The sequence below is a fragment of the Zingiber officinale genome, chromosome 3B (genome assembly GCF_018446385.1).
Source record: "Zingiber officinale cultivar Zhangliang chromosome 3B, Zo_v1.1, whole genome shotgun sequence".
Classification (NCBI taxonomy): domain Eukaryota; kingdom Viridiplantae; phylum Streptophyta; class Magnoliopsida; order Zingiberales; family Zingiberaceae; genus Zingiber; species Zingiber officinale.
Window position 1 is genome coordinate 4590260 of NC_055991.1, and position 21349 is coordinate 4611608.

The 21349-nt window shown below is 42.7% G+C and overlaps 1 protein-coding gene across 1 annotated transcript; it reads left to right on the plus strand.

Annotated features, from left to right (window-relative positions):
* The first annotated feature begins 3953 nt into the window (after positions 1-3953).
* Positions 3954-12532, plus strand: LOC121967973. The gene is made up of 3 exons (XM_042518503.1): positions 3954-3965; positions 4415-5604; positions 12321-12532. The coding sequence occupies exons 1-2, from the start codon at positions 3954-3956 to the stop codon at positions 5528-5530; spliced, it is 1128 nt and encodes a 375-aa protein (XP_042374437.1). The 3' UTR covers positions 5531-5604; positions 12321-12532.
* Positions 12533-21349: the final 8817 nt, after the last annotated feature.

A 21349-nucleotide genomic window follows, 5' to 3' on the forward strand; every position in this document is an offset into this window, starting at 1 on the left:
TGAAAATTTTATATAGGATTAGATAAATCATCTCAGATTTAATATTATCTGGTTCAAAATTTCCTAATGATATCCTTGTGAAACTATTTTGAAATGCTGAATTTTGAGCCATGCAGATGTATGTGGATCTAAATTAAATGTAAAATTGGACAAATAAAACATAAAAAATGTCTAATGGTTCAAGGATGACCTCTTTTGCAATTTAAAAAGTTTATAATAGTTTTATTAAAAGATTGTTATATATATATCTAGATTTATTATTAAGCTTGCAAAATTTTATATATACATATATATATATAACATACTAGTTTAGTTGTTTAGGTCTATAAAGTAATTTTATCTAAATTTATTATATGATTTAAAACTGATTCAAATTGCAAACGAAAAATATAGGACAAGCAAAAAGGTCCAAGAAACTGTAATGAGTATTGTTTTCTAAATTTTAAGTAGTTTAGATGTGTTTACTAAGAAAAAATTATGAATGACAATTAAGTGGGTTGTAATTCATTTATTTAACGGTAGAAAAGTACTTTTCATATAAAAAAACATATATCAAATTTGTGATGCAAAAGTGATAACGTTCACCTAGATACTCTTCCATTGTCCGTCTATTTTAATACTATTAATTTATCACATATAAACTTGAATATATGCAACGAAGAAGAAACAAAAACACAAATTTATCATTCTTATATTGGCACCATCGGAACGGCAAAACTAGTGATTTGTTTATGCTAATTCGGTAAGGAATTAAAAATATCAACTCGTTTTATTTTACTCTCCAAAACCCAACCTTTATAGCAACCCTATTAAATAATAATAATTGAATAGCCCCTTTTTTTATAATTATAACAAATTGACTAATAATTACATTGTGGACGCATAATTGAGGCATGCGGACCGTGACCAGCCAAGGAAAGCCTATTGAGGCGCGGCACGTGCCGCAAGATGTCAGGCGGTGCGGGTCCCACGGACGGAGCATCTAGTCACCCGCAAACCAAGTGGATAGATACCCCGTCCCTTCAATCACGTCGGCTACCTGCTTTTTTCCGCATTAGAAAAAAAAGCAAAGGAGGGCATAAAAATGGGGTTTTGTTCGTTGGGTAAAAATTAAAAGAGCTTTTCATTTTTAATGGAAATCAACTAAGGATACTTTTATTTATTATTATCAATATTTTTTAAAAAATATTTATTTTAAATAGTATTATTATAATAATTTTGGGATCATACGCACAGGGATAATAATTTTTTTTTCCAAAATTTGATAAAAAAATTGATATGCGACTGAAATAGAAGAGGCCACGAAGCATCATCAATATTTTATATCCAACTTAAATATCTAATTAAATAATATATATTTAAAAAATCTAAAATTTTTTAATTATTTATTTGATATTAAGAGTGAGCTATATAAATATTTAATATATTTTTTTAATTATATATATAGAGAGAGAGAAATGATACTCTGCATATTTTTACTCTGTAAATTGTTGGATGACTCTCACAGATCTAGGTGTCCGGGTACTTACCTAGGCACCCCGATTCACTTTTGATATTCGAGGCACCCGAACGGTCATCCAGACGCCCAGACTTCTAAGGGTCATCTAGGAGTGTGCAAGGTAAGCGTCGGTGCACACTCCTGTGCAACCCTCACATGTCCGGACACATAGAACACCTCCCAAGCACCTCGATTCACTTTTGAGAATCGAGGTTCTCGGGAGGGCATTCAGGCACCTGGACATGTGAGGTATGCCTAAGAGTGTGCATCAAACGGGCATGCAAGGTAAAATTGTTATATATAATATATAAAGATTTTACCTTGCACATCCGTTCAATGCACACTGCTAGGTGCCCTCATATGTTCGAGTACCCTGTGCACCCCGGGCTCTCAAACCTGTGAGAATCATCCAGAAGTGTGCACCGAACGAGTGTACAATATATTAGAACTATATATATATATATAATGTTAATTCTAATATGATTTTGTTGAATGATGATAGTTTAATGGAAAGAAAAAAAATATTAGTATAGAAGATATTTAATTTTTTAATGAGTATAAGGATGTGGATATAGAATCTAACTCATTGTCATCCTTATTTACATAATAGTTTGTTTAATTATCTAAGTATCCAAGTCTGACATAATACTGGAGATGATCGATTCAACCCTATAAAAACTTTCCATAAATTATTAAAGTCAAAAACACAAGTGACAATCCACACAATAGCTTTGCATCTCAGTGGTTCGAAAGCACAAGTGACAATCCACACGATAATTTATTATAGTGGTTCAAACATGAGAGTCGAATTTTTTACACTCCCTAAGTTTTTAATCCTAGTGCATGGAGAGTCTCAAGGTGTATTTACCACTTTTAGCATAGCCTAGGAAGCAAGAATTTAATAGTTGATTCAATAGTTATTATAATTACATTGTTGTAATAATTAAGATCCTCAAATTGGTACAATATAATGTTGATCTTTATATTGTAGCAACTACAACTCATACTACTACAACATAATATTTTTTTAGTTAGCAACATATTACTACAACATAATATTAATCAATAGTGAGTAGAGATAACTATTATAGTAGTTACAAAAAATATATATAATATTGATAAGGAATAAACAGTCTATGTTATAATAACTATGATTCATAGCTACTATAACATAATATCATTTGTATTGATCAAAATTGAAATGCACATCTTATAATAACTATGATCTCATATTTGCTAAGATAGAAAAAAAATGAGTATTTTTTAAAATAAAAATATATGGAGACAATGTTTTGATACAACAACACCAAAAACCAAGCCTTATACCTCTAGATGAGGATGAATATATGAATCATTTTACATTATTAGGTTATATACTATACTATATCATTATCTATACTTAAATAAATTTTATATTATTAATTTATACTAACCAAGTCTCCTTTTTTGTCTTCCTCTTTCTCGTATGATGTGCACATTTGTCATAATTTTACATTGTCTAACTGAAGTATTTTTGTTTTCATCTAATTTTATGTTCATATCATCTTAAACATATCTCTTTGTGTTTTTTCTCAATAGATGTAACTTTCATTTTTTTCTCTAATGCTCTTATTTTTATTCTATTCATCATTGTATATATGTCCACACATCCATCTTAATATCCTTAGTTCTACAATCCTCATTAGGGGTGCAAAAGAAAACGAATCGACTCGACTCCCTAACTTTTCGAGCCGGCTCGAAAAATATTTGATTCGTATTCGAATTTATTGAATTTGAGTCGAACTCGAACATTTTGAAACTTTTTTCGAGTCGAACTCAAGTCCAAATTATATTGTTCGAATGTTCACAAGACGCTTGCGAACTTTAATATTTTATTAATATAAGTTAATATATATTAAATAAATAAAGTTTGAGCCTTTTGAGTAGCTATTTTCGAGCAATAAATGAATCTAAGACTCGAACCGGAGTCCTAATTCGAACCGAACTCAAACCAAAATTTTAAAAATTTCAAGATTCGAATTGAGCTCGAACTTGAATATACCTATTTCGAGTCGAATTCGAGCCTTAGATTTTTCTACATATTCGGCTTGATTCGGTTCGTTTACACCGAATCAATTTATGATTTTATTTTAGAATTAATTTATGATCGGATAAAACATCCAACGTTCTCCTCCATTTCAACTATCCTACTTATAGTCCTCTTCTTATGCTCCAACATGCTGGGATAGATGTGGAATTTCAGATATTGTATGTAGTGGTTTTAAAACCCCTTGTTTAGCTTATGAACCTTGAGTTTTAATTTGGATTTTATGTGCATCATCCTCATAATTGAATATGATTTTGTGGCTTATCATCTTAATTGCAATTTTTTTTTTTTTTTACGAAAAAAATGTATCTTAGTTTAACCACTGATTTTAGGGGTTCCTTATCTTGAGGATAACTCTATAAATGTTCTATGACCTTCCATGTAATTACCCTTAGGGATTAGAAAATTTGGTGTGCTCAATTTATGTTATAGAATTCTTAAGTTCCGGATTATTTTAGGGGAGTTTTATTCACTAATTTTGGGGTTAATTATCTTGACGAATCTCTACAATAGCTTCATGTTTTCCATGTGTTTATTCCTTGAAGTTTGAGAAACTTGCATGCTCAACTTGTAGTATAAGAATTCTAAGATTCGGATTCATTAAGAGGGATTTAAAATTTTGTTTTAGGAGTTACTCATTTGAATGATGCACTACCTTTTTGCATCACGCTTACTAATTGTTTTCTTTTAGAAGTTAGAAAATATCTGATACGGATAATGGGAGAAGAGCAGGGATGAAATTATGGGAGAAAGGGAGGGCATTTTGGTCTTTTGGCTGCTTAGGGCTTTATGAGGTAAAGGGAGGTACTGTAGCAAAAGGGGGAAGGTAGGTTCGGGCAGGAGGGGCGGCCGCCATAGAAGCCAAGGGAAGGGGCCTTTTCTCCTGCCAGGTTCCTCGTCGGCGCCGACGACGGTTACCGGTCGTCACTTCTTCCCCTTCCCTTCTCCCCCTCGTGCTCAACTCCTCGCCGTCGAGACCGTCTACCACCCTTCTCCTCCCCGCGACGTTGCCACCGCCGGAACGGCCATGGCTCCTCTCCAGCTTCTCCTCGCGACGCCATCATCAGATAGTTCATAGTCGTTCCTCTCCTCCGCCTCCTCTCTTCTCTCAGCCAGCACCATCGCCGGGCAGACCACTGCCCTTCTCCGTTCCCTCCTCGCTAAGTTGTCGCCGCCGAGACCGTCTACCGCTCTCCTCCTCCACTCGATGCCACCGCCGACTCCTCCTCGCTGCACTGCTGCCGACCGACAACCTCCCTCTCCTCCTCTCCGCGTGTCGCCGCTGTCGGACCGACAGCCTCCCTCTCCTCCTCTCCGCGTATCGCCGCTGTCGGACCGACAGCCTCCCTCTCCTCCTCTCCGCGTATCGCCGCTGCCGGACCGACAATCTCTCTCCCCCTCTACCTCGCGACATTGCCGCTAGACCCACGCCGCCATGCGCTTTCGGCACTGGTCGAGCCTTCGAGCCATCGTCGTATTTTTTCCTTCGGGAGGTGGTTGTATTTCGACTCGTGTGCTTATGTTGTATTCTTATCTGTGTACTGATGTTGTATCCCGGCCAACGTGTCGATAGTTTATCCCGGTCTGCGTACCGGTGTCTTATCCCGGTCTGCGTACCAGTGCATTATCCCGACCTGCGTGTCGGTGCCTTATCCCGGTCTGCGTACCGGTGCCTTATCCCGGTCTACGTACCGGTGTCTTATCCCGGTCTGCGTACCGGTGCCTTGTCCCGGCTTGCGAGCCTTATCCCGGTCTGCGTACCAGTGTCTTATCCCGGTCTGCGTACCGGTGTCTTGTCCTGGCCTGCGTACCGGTGCCTTATCCCGGTTTGCGTACCGGTGCCTTATCCCGGTCTGCGTACCGGTGTCTTATCTCTGTCTGCCTATCGTCTCCCGATTTCGTGCCGCGTCCAGCTCCGCGTCGTCAGATCTAGTTCTACAGCCTGATCAGAGTTAGCTACTCTTCCGGGTCACGACAACTCGAGCCGCGTCCCATCCGAGGGCACCCCCCCTGAGCCAAGGTACGTTATCCGTTCATATTCTATGCATATTTCATTATTTTATGGCTTAGTCTTGTACTCATATATTCGTTGGATCTGCCTCGAGTATCGGGGTACCGGGGGCCGGGTCAACCCGGTCACTGGCTGCAAGTAGCGTTGACCAGAGGACTTCAGAAGATTTGGTCAACACGGGAGCCATCTCAGCACACCCCCATCCGGAACGTCGCGATTCAGTCAACATTCTCGCCACCTCACCCGACGGTCCTGTTAGAGTGTATACTAAAAGCCTAGCTTTTGGTATAAACATTTATCTAGAAATAAGAATCACATTGGTCAAATGTCTACATTTATGATAAATGTAGTTGTTCAATTAATTTATATTGTAGATAACATGGTGTGTGGTGTCACACACAGAGGATCATGTTATCAGTACCTTATAAATTATAAACAGTAACTCACGACCATAATGGAAAGGAACAAACCATTGGAAGGTCGTAGTGTAATTAGGCATTAGTTTATCTTAACTATATAATTACACTAGTACACTTAGAGTGTATTGAGTAGGACCATTAGAGGTCGTTTCTTTTATACTGATTTTATAAAGAAACAAAGACCTCAGTTATTATGGAAGTGTGTGCTCTTAATCCTAATATAATAACAAGCACATATATTTGATATTTATTTCTTTAATTTATCAATGGGTGAGATTTAGTTCGATGAATCAATAAGCCCGACAAGTTGGAAATGATATCACTTATAGTGTGTATTGTTGATTATAGAAGGAAGCTGTTCTAGTGATCTAGGTTGAGAATGTCCTCGAGAGGAGCTCATAAGGATTGTCATGTTAAACTCTGCGGGTGGACTTAGTCCAACATGGCGATAAGGTTGAGTGGTACTACTCTTGGACTAAGATATTAATTAAATGAGTTGTCGATAACTCGCTTAATTAGTGGACATTCGACATCTTAAACACGGGAGACTAACACGTAATAAGAAGGAGCCCAAAATGTAATTTGGGATTGGTGCGATAGTTGATAATAGTTCTTTAGTGGAATGAATTATTATTGATGGAATTAAGTTGTGTGTTGGCGAACACGGGAAGCTTAATTTCATGGAGACCAAAACCAATTCCTCCTCTCGGTCCTATCGTAGCCTCTTGTATATAGAGATTTATACCCACCACATACCCACCTTCTTACCCAACCAATAGGGTCGGCCAAGCTAAGCTTGAAGCTCGAGCTTAGGGCCGGCCAAGTAAAGGTTGGCCTTAAGGTGGTCGGACAATAACTTGGAGCCCAAGTTTAGGTGGCCGGCCACATCATATTAAAAAGAATTTTTTATTAAAATTATTTTTAAAAGAGAGTTTAAAAATTAAATCTTTCCTTTTAAAGCTTTCTACAAAAGATTAAGAAAAGATTTGAAATCTTTCCTTATTTGTAGATTGAAAGGAGATTTTATTTTTAAGAAAAACTTTCCTTTTTGACCATGATAATAATTTAAAAGAGAAGTTTAAAAATTAAATATTCTCTTTTATTAGTTTCTACAAAAGATTAAGAAATGATTTGATATCTTTCCTTATTTGTAGATTGAAAAGAGATTTTAATTTTTAGAGATAACTTTGCTTTTGGAAATTATCCACATGTTTAGAAGAAGAATTTTAATTTATAAAATTTCCTTTTTATTAACCAATCATGAAGGGATAAAAATTATTGGAGAAATTTTTATAAATTTCTAGAAACAAATTAGGAAGTTTTAATTCTTGTGTGAATTAAATTTTCCTTGTTTTGGGGAATTAGAAGTGGCCGACCATTATTATTAAAAGAAGAAAATTGTTTAAAATAATTTTTCTTTTTTATGAAAAAAATTAAGGACTTTTTATTAAAATTTCCTTATTTGTCAAGACCAAGGATTATAAAAGAGGGGTAGAGGTGCCTTCAGGTGATCAACTCTATTATTCTTCCTCTCTTTTCCTCCTTGGTGTGGCCTATTCTTCCTCTTCTCTTCTTCTCTTCTTCTCTTCTTCTTAGTGGCAGTTTACCTCTCTTGGAGTTCTTGATGGTGGTTGGTTCTAGCTCCCTTGGAGCTTGGTGGTGGTGGCCGGACCTCTACTTCTTTTGGAGAATTGTGGTGGCCGAAACTTGCAAGGAAGAAGAAGGTGCTTGGTGGTTCTCATCTCGGAAGATCGTTGCCCACACAACGTCCGAGGTTAGAAGAGGAATACGGTAGAAGATCAAGAGGTCTTTTTAGAAGGTATAACTAGTAATTTTTCCTTTCCGCATCATGCTAGTTATTTATGGAAATAATACCAAATACAAGAGGCTTACGATTCTAGTATTTCGAATATGTTTTTCGAAGTTGTGTTCTTTTATTTTTTTATTTTTCTTTTCCTTGTGATTTGATTGTTCTTTTTGGTTGACCTAAAGTTATTTTAGGAAATTAAATATTAGCTTTCCATAAAAGGTTTTGTCTAGTCGGTTGTGGTTGTTCCCATATCCAAGAAGGCCATGTGCCTCGCCACGTCAGTACTGGGAACCAATTATGGAAATTAATATTTAATGGAATTAATAACTTAGGTGATTTGGATCAAACGTGTTAAGTTCCGTAGGAGATCCAAGTCTAAACCTTAAAGAACAAATAGATTAAGTTTTGGATCAAACGTGTTAAGTTCCGCAGGCGATCAAAAATTTAATTTAAAAGAACACATGGTAGCTAGGAAAAGGTTCAGACCTTTGTACAAAATTTTTGTACAGTGGAACCTCTAGGTTTTCCGAGTAGCAACCAACAGGTCCGTCTGACTTAGCTTCCGGACGGGATCAATTTAGCGCTGTCTATGGGAACACAACAACCTATTCCGGAACGTGAAGAGGGACAACGTCGGGAGGTTCTCTGCCATTATCATATCACAGTCCCGGAGGATCCCGATAAGCATATTATCTTCTATCCTCACTCCACCGGTATTCGGGAGTCGAGGGATCGAGTGGAGCTTCAGCTGGCTGACAGGTTAGTTTTTACGTTATGTTTTTTCCCTGACTCCACGGGTATTCGGGAGTTAAGGGACCGAGACAAACCCTTAGCCGGTTGGTACGACTCCCCGATAAGGTACAATTACAAGCTCTGCTCTCTTTTTACGATTATAGGAACTGCTATATTTGCCTGATAAAAGAGTAAGAGCCTAGTTCCTTGATCAAAGACTAGAGCCTTCAATTTCTGATTGGACACTAGGGGCCCAGCTCCCCACTCATACACTTGGGACACGGCTCCCCGCCCATACTCTAGGGGCACAGCTCCCCGCTCATACACTTGGGACACAGCTCCCCGATCATAGACTTGCAGTACCACTTCCCGATCAGGATCTAGGGGTCTCGCTCTTTGATTACAGGCTAGGGACCTTACTCTCCAATCAGGGGCCAGGGGCCCAGTTCCTCGATCATGTGTGCTACAGGCTTTGCATCCTTCACCATGGGCTCTACATCCTCTTACTGCTATAGGCGCTTTACTCTATCGCTACTATATGTTCTATATCCTCTATTTGTTTTACGTCCTCTTACATCTACAGGTACTACTCCCTTCACATGCGGTGCTTTGTTTCTTTCTATTGCTGCGGACTTTGCTCCCTCATATGGCTACGGGCTTTACTTCTACGGGCTTTAAGGCTTATCTCCCCCGTTCGGGGTCTGGCGGTCTTCACTGGTCTCGGGCCAGCTTATCAGATTTCTTACCTCCCCTGTTCGGGGTTGAGATAATCGCCACCGGTCTAGGATCGGAATATATCATCTCTTACCTCCCCCGTTCGGGGTTGAGATAGTCTCCACCGGTCTCAGACCGAAGTATGTCATCTTTTACCTCCCCCATTCGGGGTCGAGAAAATCGCCACCGGTCTCAGACCAGAGTATCGCCACCGGTCTCGGACCGGAGTATCGCCACCGGTCTCGAACCAGAGTATCGCCACTGGTCTTGGACCAGAGTATCGCCAATGACCGAGCTGCTTGGTCGGCTGTCCCAGACTCTCGCCCCAGTGCGAGTTATAAGTGAGCTCTGCTCTCACACCTAACGACCGAGCTGCTCGGTCGCCTGTCCCAGACTCTCGCCCTAGTGCTAGTTATAAGTGAGCTCTGCTCTCACGCCCAACGACCGAGCTGCTCGGTCGGCTGTCCCAGACTCTCGCCTCAGTGCGAGTTATAAGTGAGCTCTGCTCTCACGCCTCCAGACTCTCGCCTCAGTGCGAGTTATAAGTGAGCATGCTCTCACGCCCAACGACCTCGCGGTCGGCGCTCATCACTCACTCGCAGTTCTGCATGACACTCGTCATACTCGCTTTACTCGCCGCTCTGCCCGGCACTCAGCTCCCACGTTCCGCTCACTGTTGTTGCTCGGTCGGCATTCATCGCTTCACTCGCCGCACTGCTCGGCACTCATCGTGCACGCTTCGTCGCTCTGCTCGGCACTCATCCTTAGCGCTTCGCTTACCGCTGTGGCTGGGTCGGCACTCATCGCTTACTTGTCGCTCTGCTCGACATACTCGCCCCGCTCGTCACCCTGCCGGACGCTCGCCATTCGTATTTCGCTCATGTTGTTGCTTGGTCGTTTACTTGACCACTCACCGGTACCACTCGTCTACTCGCTTTACGCTGATCGACCTATCGCTTAAAGACTTTCTCGGCTGTGCACTCTACATCGCTCGCCCATCGTCTTTCGACCTACTCGGCAGTCACCTTATCGCCCGGTCGATATTTTTTCGCTAGGTCGTGACTTATTGCCGCTCGGTCTGCACTCGCTAGGTCACACTCACGACTTTGCGTGTCCATCATTCTCTTTATGGCCAGATCGCGATTTACGGTCGCTCGGTCGACACTCGCTTGTTCGGCGCTCACTCGATCACAAGCACGACTTTTGCTTGTCTGTTGGTCTCTTTATTGCCCGGTCGCGATTTATTGACGCTCGGTCAGTATTTTCCTCGGTCGCGAGTTATTGACGCTCGGTCAGTATTTTTCTTGGTCACGATCACGGCTCTGCTCGTCCATCATTCTTTCTATTGCCCGGTCATAATTTATTGACGCTCGGTCAAGATTTTTCTCGAACAGGCTCGCGACTCTGATTGTCCGTCATTTTCTCTATTGCCTGGTCGCGATTTATTATCACTCGGTTGGCACTTTTTCGGTCGCCCGGTATTGATTTTTTGTCGCTCAATCATTTTACTTAGCATCCCTCGACCGTCTGCTCGATATCGCTTGACATTCGCCAGATCACTCTTTCGACATTCGCTCAATGTATTTTGTCTGTCTTTTGTCGCTTGGTCAGCGTTTATTCTTTTCATCGCTTTGCCACGTACTTATCGTCCACAGCTACTCATACGACGTTATGTGACTGTAACACCCGAAAATTCTCAAAATTATTTTAGAAATATTCTATGATTTTTCTGGAATTTTAGGATATTTTTATAGAATTTTTAGAGTAGCGGAAGTAGCAAAAATAAATAGAATCGTAAAATAACCTACGCGGGAATTGAACCCGAGACCTATTGGGTCCTACGCCTTGTGGTGGACTCTAGTAACCAAGTGAACCCAGCAGGGCCGTGCTGAAAGGAGAGGGAAACAATTATATTTATATTTGAGTTGGGCCGAATTACCCACTTAATATAAATAGGGAATTTAAGTGAGGAACTGTTATTTTCTTAAACGAGAAAACTCTTCCTCAAACCCTCACCGCCGCCCCTTCTCCTTTCTCTTCCTCTTCTCGGCGCCAACCACAAGCACACCTAGGGCTCCATCCCTAGGGTCCCAAGGGCTTCTTCCAGCGACATCTTAGATACGGGGACGCTCCCCTCCGCGAGAGGAACGCATAGACGCGAGAAGATTGTCGAAAGGATCGTCTTCTCCGGAAATCTAGCGAGTATAATCGTAAGAAAATTAGAGAAGAAAGTAAGAAACCCCTCACCTGCAGTATAAGTAGCTCTCGTGTGAATTTCTGCTTTGTTTAGTAGCATACGAATTTTTGACACATAGGTTGTGCAATAGTGCACACTAGGTGTTCGATAATAAGTGTAGCACAGGAAAAGAATGCAACTTAGGCATTTTAATAGCTTAGTAAATGCAATAGAGGCATTTATTCAGTATGCATAGTTTTACTATAATTGTATGGGACTACGATCCAATGGTGGACTCCCACAGTCGCCTCTAGGTTCAGACAACCTAGAAATAGCAATATAAAAAGAACTTAGCTATAATCAGTATTTTATTTTAGCAGAGGCACTGTACTGGATTAGATATCCATTGGGTTGGGCTCCCACAGTCGTCCCTAGGTTTAGATAACCTAGTAACCCTACTAAATGCGGGACTTGCAACCCCGGGTCTAGTTAGGGATGCGCGCACAGCAAGTACAGTTGTCGGGCCCAAACAGCAGCATGATTATTATTTTAACCTATCTACTAAAATAGTTTTCGAAACCTCACAATTAGTTATGTGAATTCAGTACAGCTTTAGCATTAGTTAGCGTTTGCTCCGTTCAGTTTGTTGGTATCAATTTAGTTTTCTATTGATACAATGTGATAGCTTACAGTAGCACTTGTTACCATGACTAGTTTGCTTGTATGCCATGTCATGCTCTTACATGTTCTGTATTCATACATTTCAAAAAGCATGCTTTAAAAATGTAAATTGCATCGTATGCATGTTTTAGTGAAGTAGATGGTTTCTTACTAAGCTCTCAAGCTTACAGATACTCTTTTCCTTATACTGCAGATAAAGGTAAAGGAAAGATGGACTAGCGGAGGCTGGAGGACAATGCGATGAAGATGTGTGTGGATGGAACTTAGAATAAAGACCTTGGAGGAATTAGAAACCTTAAGAATTTAGTATTTTCTTGTAGTGTTACTTTTCTGCATCTTCAGTTGTTTGGATGTCTTGAATTGTGATAATTAGACTTAGATTACTTGTTGCCATGGTCTCAGATAGTTAACTATGAGCCCTGATAGTGTTTAGTAGTTTCATCTGTGCTTATAGAGTTATATGTGAGATTTCTGCACAAAACAGTGCTGAAACCATAACTCAGTTGCGAAATCAGAAACTCCAATCGATCGACCGATCGATTGGAGGGACCTCAATCGATCGGTTGATCAATTGGGGGCTGATTATCGTGAACAGAAGGCCCCGGGATCGAACAGCCGATCGATCGGGCCTGATTCCAGTGAACAGAACCTTGCTGAATCGATCCTCCGATCGATTGGCAAGTCTGGATCGATCAGCCGATCGATCCAGAAATTTCTACCGTGTACAGAAGCACGCTGGATCGATCAATGGATCGATCGGGGGATTAGCTCTCGCGAACAAAGAGCTCCTGAATCGATCATTGGATCGATTGGTCAGCCTGGATCGATCAGCCGATCGATCCAGAATTTATTTTATATACAGTAGCAACCTTGATCGATCAACGGATCGATTCAATAGCTTTCAATCGATTGAGTGCAATCTGAATCGATTGGGAAGCTGGGTTTCGACTAGGAAACCTTATATCTCAGCTCCTAGACCATGGGGGATGTAGGATACGCCCTGGATATCTTAGATTGCATCCCTTAGCACATGTAGAATGAAGAAATGGTATTAGTTTAGCAAAGGTTTAAATTAATCCAGTTTTCTGCACCTTAAATCATAGCTTAGCACATCATAATGTGACGGTCCGGCCTTACAGCCTAGTTAGTAGAAGGCGGGTCATTACAGAGTGGTATCAGAGCAAGTTCCATACTTCCTTCACACACATCAGCATTGAACCTGCAACTTCCAAGTAAGAATACCTCTCACTTTGTATGTTTATTGCTTTCATATTTGTAGATAACTGAAGTATGTTTAGTTGTGATAGTAACTAACATGATAGTATTAGCTCTGTAAACATGATGTTTTAGTTATGTATGTCCTGTGTTCCTTTAGAAATGGCACGAGGATGCTCAGCTAGAAGAGCACCAGCTGCTGAGCCCCAGCATGAGGCAGGCAGTTCAGTGCCTCCCCCAGACCTTACAGCATTAGTGGCTCAGTTACAATAGCAGCTAGCTGAACATCAACAAGAAATAGCCACATTAAAGGCTAATCAGCAGAATACTCCCACTGTCACTCCGGAACCAAACATAGCAACCCCAGTGGTTATAGAGGTTCCACCAGTCCAGCCTACAGCACCAGTAGCCCCAGCAGAGAGTCCTATCTGATCCAGTGGCAGAGAGTCAAGCCAGAGAACTTCTCAGGCACCAGTGAACCATGGGATGCTCAAGCCTGATTCAAAACACTAGAGAGTACGATGGAGCTTCTAGACTGGCCAGAGCATGAAAAAGTGAAGTGTGCCTCCTTCTACTTGACAGGAGATGCACGTATGTGGTGGGAGAGAATCAGAGCGAAGCACCCAATGAACCAGATGACATGGGCTGACTTCGAGAAAGAATTTTTCGAGGAGTTCTTTCACATGCGGGTCACAAACCGTCATTACGACGAGTTCACTGAGTTTCGTCAGGGCAGCCTATCAGTTGAGGAAGCCGTGAAGAAATTCAATAGGCTGGCTCGTCTATGCCCCGAACTAGTCAGCACAGAAAAAGAACAAGTCCGGTTGATGCTCAAGATGCTGAGGCCGGAAATAGTAATGAACGTGGCTGGCGGCGTGCATAGGCCGCAAATCACCGAAGAACTAGTCAGCAGTGCTCTGACCACCGAACACTACTAGAATAACATCAAGCAGCAGAAACAAGTCCTCTCAGAGTCCAAAGGGCAAGGAGGCTCAAGTACTCAGAAACAACAGGGCCACAGCTCTAACTGGAAAGGGAACTCCAGCAACAAGCGCAAACCAGAGAGTTACCCAAAGGGAGGACTAGCCAGCAAACAGCCTAGTTATCCCAAATGTGCTACTTGTGGGAAATTTCACCCAGAAGTTTGTCGCAAGGGCACACTAGGATGCTTCGAATGTGGACAGGAAGGACATATGGCTAAGCAATGCCCGAATAAGACAAGTCTTCCTCAACCACAGCCGATACAGTATGGAGGATAGCCAGCACAGCTACATCAGATGCAGGCCATTTTAGATGGTCCACACATCAGCCAGGGCAGACTAGAAGCCCCTCCAGCTATGACGAATGCAAGGATCTACTCCTTAACCAGAGAGGACGTAGCGAATGCCTCGACAGTTGTTATAGGTCAAATTAGTATTTTACAGCAAAGTGCAACTGTCTTATTCGATACTGGGGCAACCCATTCTTATATATCCAGGGCATTCGCCAAAAAGTTAGCAGTACCCCCAAAGGTATTCAGTGGTCAGTTTTTGACGATGCTACCTTCGGGAGAATTTATGGCGTCCACGCACTGGCTCCGGGCAGTGCCAGTCATGATAGCAGACAGAGAACTCTTTTGTGATCTGATAGTGCTAGATATGACTGATTATGATGTCATCCATGGAATGGACTTCCTGATCAGATACGGTGCCTCTATAGAGTGCCGTAAACAGAAAGTCGTATTCCAACCTGAAGCAGAAGTGCAATTCGAGTACATCGGAGAACCAAAGAGAAAGGCCAAGAAATTTCTCTCAGCTCTGAAGGCACAGAAATTGTTAGATTCAGGATGCACGGGATTTTTAGCGCATGTAGTCAATGCCAGTCAGGACAAGGACCAACAGCTAACAGAGGTCCGAGTCGTATGTGACTACCCAGCAGTCTTCCCTGAAGAGTTACCAGGCCTAGCACCAGACAGGGAGATTGAGTTTGAGATAGAACTCATTCCCGGTACAAATCCTATCTCCAAAGCACCTTATCGCATGACTCCAGTAGAACTGAAGGAACTTCAGGAGTAATTACAGGAGCTGCTTGACAAATGTAGTGCCTGTATTGTTCGTGAAGAAGAAGGACGGGAGCATGCGCCTGTGCATAGACTACTGGGCACTGAACCGAGTCACCATCAAGAACAGGTATCCTCTTCCCAGAATAGATGACCTGTTCGATCAGCTAAAGGGAGCAGCAGTGTTCTCTAAGATAGACCTCAGATCAGGTTATCATCGGGTGAAAGTTAAGGAAGGGGATATACCCAAGACAGCATTCAGGACTAGATACGGACACCACGAGTTCGTAGTCATGCCCTTTGGCGTGACAAATGCTCCAGCTACCTTCATGGACCTCATGAACAGAGTATTCAGGGACTACCTAGATAGATTTGTTATTGTGTTTATCGATGACATCCTTATCTATTTAGGAACTCAGGAAGAACACGCAGAGCACCTGAGAATAGTATTGCAGACCTTTCAGCAGAATCAGCTGCACGTCAAGTTCACGAAATGTGAATTTTGGTTAGATCAGGTGTCCTTCCTGGGTCACATCATCTCAAAGGATGGTATCATGGTAGACCCCAGTAAGATAGAAGCTGTGAGTAACTAGAAAAGACCCAAGAACGCCAGTGAGATCAGGAGCTTTTTGGGACTAGCAGGCTATTACAGAAAGTTTGTAGAGGACTTCTCCAGAATAGTCTCCCCACTGAAAGCTCTCACTAGGAAGAACAGAAAATTTCAGTGGACAGAGGACTGTGAGAACAGCTTCAGCGAGTTAAAAAAGAGATTGACCAGCGCTCTCATTTTGACTCTACCAGAAAACACAGACAGCTTTGATATTTACAGTGACGCCTCTAAATTTGGACTAGGAGCAGTACTGATGCAAGAAGGTAAGGTGATCGCCTATACCTCCAGACAACTCAAGGAATATTAGAAGAATTACCCTACTCATGACCTTGAGCTTGCAGCAGTAGTGTTCGCTCTCAAAATTTGGAGACATTACTTGTATGGAGCTCAGTGCAAAGTGTATACAGATCATCAGAGTCTGAAGTATTTCTTCACTCAGAAGGATCTGAATATGCGACAGCGTAGATGGCTAGAGCTGGTCAAAGACTACGACATAGACGTCCTCTACCACCCAGGAAAAGCCAATAAGGTAGCAGACGCACTTAGCAGAAAGTCCAGTGCTACCTTACAATCCCTAGCAGCCATGTCACCGCCCCTACAGAAAGATATCACAGATTTTGGTCTCGAACTTATAGTGGGACAGCTCTCTACTATGACATTAGCATCTAACCTGATTGGTGACATTCAGACAGCTCAGGAACAGGATCCTGAAATTCAGAAAACCAAGCAAGGGTTAGCAGAATCAGAAAGTAGAGAATTCAGAGTGTCCGATAGTGGGGTATTGTATTTCGGTGACAGACTCTGTGTTCCAGATCAGGAGGAACTAAAGAGGAAGATTTTAGACGAGGCTCACAGGACTCCTTATGCGATGCATCCAGGTTCCACCAAGATGTACCAACATCTAAAGAAACGTTTTTGGTGGCCCGGGATGAAAAGAGACATCGCTAGATATGTTAGCACCTGTCTGACCTGTCAGAGGGTCAAGGCAGAACATCAGAGACCAGGAGGAGTTTTGCTGCCCATCCAGATCCCAGAATGGAAATAGGAAGACATTTCTATGGATTTTATAGTGGGACTACCCAGAACCACGAATGGTTTTGACACCATCTGGGTAATAGTTGATAGGTTAACTAAATCAACCCACTTCTTAGCCATCAGGATATCCTACTCCATGGAACAGCTAGCTCGGTTGTATCTCAAGGAGATCGTCAGACTACATGGAGTCCCACGGACCATTATTTCAGACAGAGACAGTCGATTCACATCACACTTCTGGGAGTGTGTACAGTCAGCATTGGGCACTAAGTTGAAATTTAGCACAGCTTTCCATCCTCAGACAGATGGTCAGATGGAGCGAGTAAATCAGGTACTCGAAGATATGCTCCGCGCATGTGCCCTAGACTTTAAGGGAAGTTGGTGCAAATATCTGAGTTTAGCAGAATTTGCATACAACAATAGCTATCAGGCCACTATCGGTATGACACCTTATGAGGCTCTCTATGGGCGGAGATGTAGATCTCCAATCTGCTTGTATGAGAGTGGTGAACAGAAAGAACTAGAACTTCAGACAAATCTAGTAGCAGATACCACAGCAGCTATACAGCAGATCCGCCAGAGGATAGAGACAGCTCAGAGCCGCCAGAAAAGCTATGCGGATACACGGCACAAACCCTTAGAGTTTTCGGTTGGGGATTCAGTGTTCCTCAGAGTAGCTCCCATGAAGGGAGTAATGCGTTTTTGGAAGAAGGGCAAATTAAGTCCCAGATATGTGGGACCATACCTTATCACTAGAAAGGTTGGCAAGGTAGCATATGAGCTAGAGCTACCACAGGAGATGTCAGCCATCCATAATGTATTTCATGTCTCTATGTTGAAGAAGCATATCTCAGATGTCACCCAGGTGATTGAGCCCCAGTCGGTACCAGTCCGCGAAGACCTCAGCTATGATAGTCGGCCTATTCAGATAATAGACCGAGCGGTTAAGAAATTACGGAATAAGGAGGTACCATTAGTAAAAGTCATTTGGCAAAATCACACAGCAGAAGAGGCAACCTGGGAGACAGAAGCTAGTATGGGGCAGAAGTACCCAGAGTTATTCTAAGTTCGAGGACGAACTTTTTATAAGGTATAGGGGATTGTAACGCCCGAAAATTCTCAAAATTATTTTAGAAATATTCTATGATTTTTCTGAAATTTTAGGATATTTTTATAGAATTTTTAGAGTAGCGGAAGTAGCAAAAATAAATAGAATCGTAAAATAACCTACGCGAGAATTGAACCCGAGACCTATTGGGTCCTACGCCTTGTGGTGGACTCTAGTAACCAAGTGAACCCAGCAGGGCCGTGCTGAAAGGAGAGGGAAACAATTATATTTATATTTGAGTTGGGCCGAATTACCCACTTAATATAAATAGGGAATTTAAGTGAGGAACTGTTATTTTCTTAAACGAGAAAACTCTTCCTCAAACCCTCACCGCCGCCCCTTCTCGTTTCTTTTCCTCTTCTCGGCGCCAACCACAAGCACACCTAGGGCTCCATCCCTAGGGTCCCAAGGGCTTCTTCCGGCGACATCTTGGATACGGGGACGCTCCCCTCCGCGAGAGGAACGCATAGACGCGAGAAGATTGTCGAAAGGATCGTCTTCTCCGAAAATCTAGCGAGTAGAATCGTAAGAAAATTAGAGCAGAAGGTAAGAAACCCCTCACCTGTAGTATAAGTAGCTCTCGTGTGAATTTCTGCTTTGTTTAGTAGCATACGAATTTTTGACACATAGGTTGTGCAATAGTGCACACTAGGTGTTCGATAATAAGTGTAGCACAGGAAAAGAATGCAACTTAGGCATTTTAATAGCTTAGTAAATGCAATAGAGGCATTTATTCAGTATGCAATATAAAAAGAACTAATTTATTTGGTTCGGAGTCTTGGTCGATTCCTACCCCAAGACCCGCACTCGTTAAGTGCTTTCGTTGGGCAATCACTAATAGTTCGTAAAAGATTTACAAATTTGAATACAAGAACTTTAAATAAGAAATACCAACAATAATAGAGAAAAGGAAAAAGGGCACATTGTCGGAGAAGCGTTGCAGTGTCGCAGGGGCACAACGCAGAAGAGCATATGTCGTCGTTGTTCTTTTCTCCAGGACTCACCCTCCTTATATAGGAGGCTTCAGGCGCCCGGATCCCTTCCGGGCGCCTGGACCATGACGTCGTCGGACCAATCAGCGCGCTCCAAGCTATCAAGGATAATTTTTGCCTTCCGGGCACCCGGACCAACTTCAAGCGCTTGGACCATTTTTCTCTAGAAGGTCCTTCTCCTGTAAGAAAATATTAGTTCTGTTGGTGCAGCGGGGTTGCAAGAGGAGGTGAATTGCCTGCAATCAAAGAGTATACCCTCCTCAAAGAACTTTAACTCAAAATAAAAGCAACAAGAGTATTATAAATTAAATAACATAAACAAAAAGAGCGACGACTCAGCTATTTGACTTGGTTACAACCGAAACGGTTGTTAATCCAAGGCGATTGGAAAGCGCACTAGAAACGTCTTATTCTTTGAAGGCGGAGAAGCCTTTTACACTTTGAGAGCACAGAAGTTGTTAAGAATGAAAGTATAGAATTTCTTTTCCTTGTCATTGAATAACTGTTCGAGACCCCTTTATATAGGGGTTCCAAGACTTATCCAGTTCACCTGATCTTCGGGATCAGGATTTGACTCGAGAGGAATCGGTCGAATGATCCCCAGGTTCGGTCGACCGAACCTGGTGAACTTTCCCAGCTTTCCGTCTAGATGCAGGCTCTATGGATCGAGCTTAGGTTCGATCGACCGATCCTTGTGTTCGGTCGACCAATCAGCCAACGGTTACTACTCGATCTGACCCGATCAAATCGCTCGACCAAGTCTCTGATTATCTTCGGTTCGGTCGACCAATCAAAAGGTTCGGTTGACCGATCACTTCACCAACGGTTGGCTGCTTGTCGTGGCTTCTGACGTGTCTGTTAGGATCGATGGACGCGGTTAGAGAGGGGGGATGTGAATAGCCGACCCCAAATCGTTCGTTTCTTTCTACAAATTAAGGTTAGCGCAGCGGAAATAACTAAATAGAAACGCAAAAAGGAAAGATCAAACCTCAAACTCGAACTCGACGATGTAACGAGGTTCGGAGATGAAACTCCTACTCCTCGGCGTGTCCGTAAGGTGGACGAGCCCTATCAATCCGTCGGTGGATGAGTCCCCGGAGAACAGGCTAATAAATACTACTTGTGGGTGGAGAAACCTCGCCACAATAGCTTGCAACAGCAATATGGAAATACAAAGAAGAGCAAGAACAAAATACACAATGAATGTACAAATACTCGCTTGCCTTCTTCGTCGACTGAAGTCCCGGATGAAGCACCAACTTCACGGACGAATGCCAACAAGCAACTCAGTCAAAGAAGCTCACACGAGGCTTCGGAGCTCAGCAAAGCTCAAGAGCACAGCTTTCAGAAGAACAGCAGCGCAGTTCAGAGGAGAGGAAGAAGAAGACGGAAGTAGTAGCCCTCGATCTCCTTTTATAAACTCTGATATCCTGAGCCAACCTGCGAACCTGCAAGCAAAAAGGCCAGAACACAGAAGCCCGAAATAACCTAGCCGTTGAGTCTGCGGCTGAGGCTGACGATCGGGCATCACCACGATCGGTGCAGATCCGATCGATCGTGGGGACCGATCGGGCTCTATGCTGATCGGTCCCGGACCGATCAGGTTCGCTTTGCACCAGGAAGCGTTACCTGATCGATCCGGGGACCGATCAGGGCTTCCTGTGATCGGTCCCGGGCCGATCGATGCTCTGAGGCACATCGATCGCTTTCGATCGGTCTCGAGGCCGATCCGGTCTTGGTTTTGCCCAAACCAAGTCCAAACCAATATCCGATCAACCTTGACCTCTTGGTACATCATGCTTAGCATCCGATCACTCCCTTGACTTGCTAAGACTCCCCACCAAGTGTCCGGTCAATCCCTTTGACCCACTTGGACTTTTCTCTTCGTGTCAAGTATCCGGTCACTCCCTTGACCTACTTGACCTTCTCAACACCGGATGTCCGATCACCCTTGATCCATCTGGATTTTCCTCCCGGATTCACTCACCAAGACTTTCACCTAGCTTCACTCACTAGGGTTTTCACCGGCTTCACTCACGGTTTTCAACTGCCTTCACTCACCAGGGACTTTCACCTGCCTGGCTTCACTCACGGGACTTTCCTTCTGGTTTCACTCACCGGACTTTCACCTAGCTTCACTCACTAGGGTTTTCACAACCGCCGGCTTCACTCACGGGACTTTCCCTTGCCGCCTTCACTCACCGGGACTTATCCGTCACTGGCT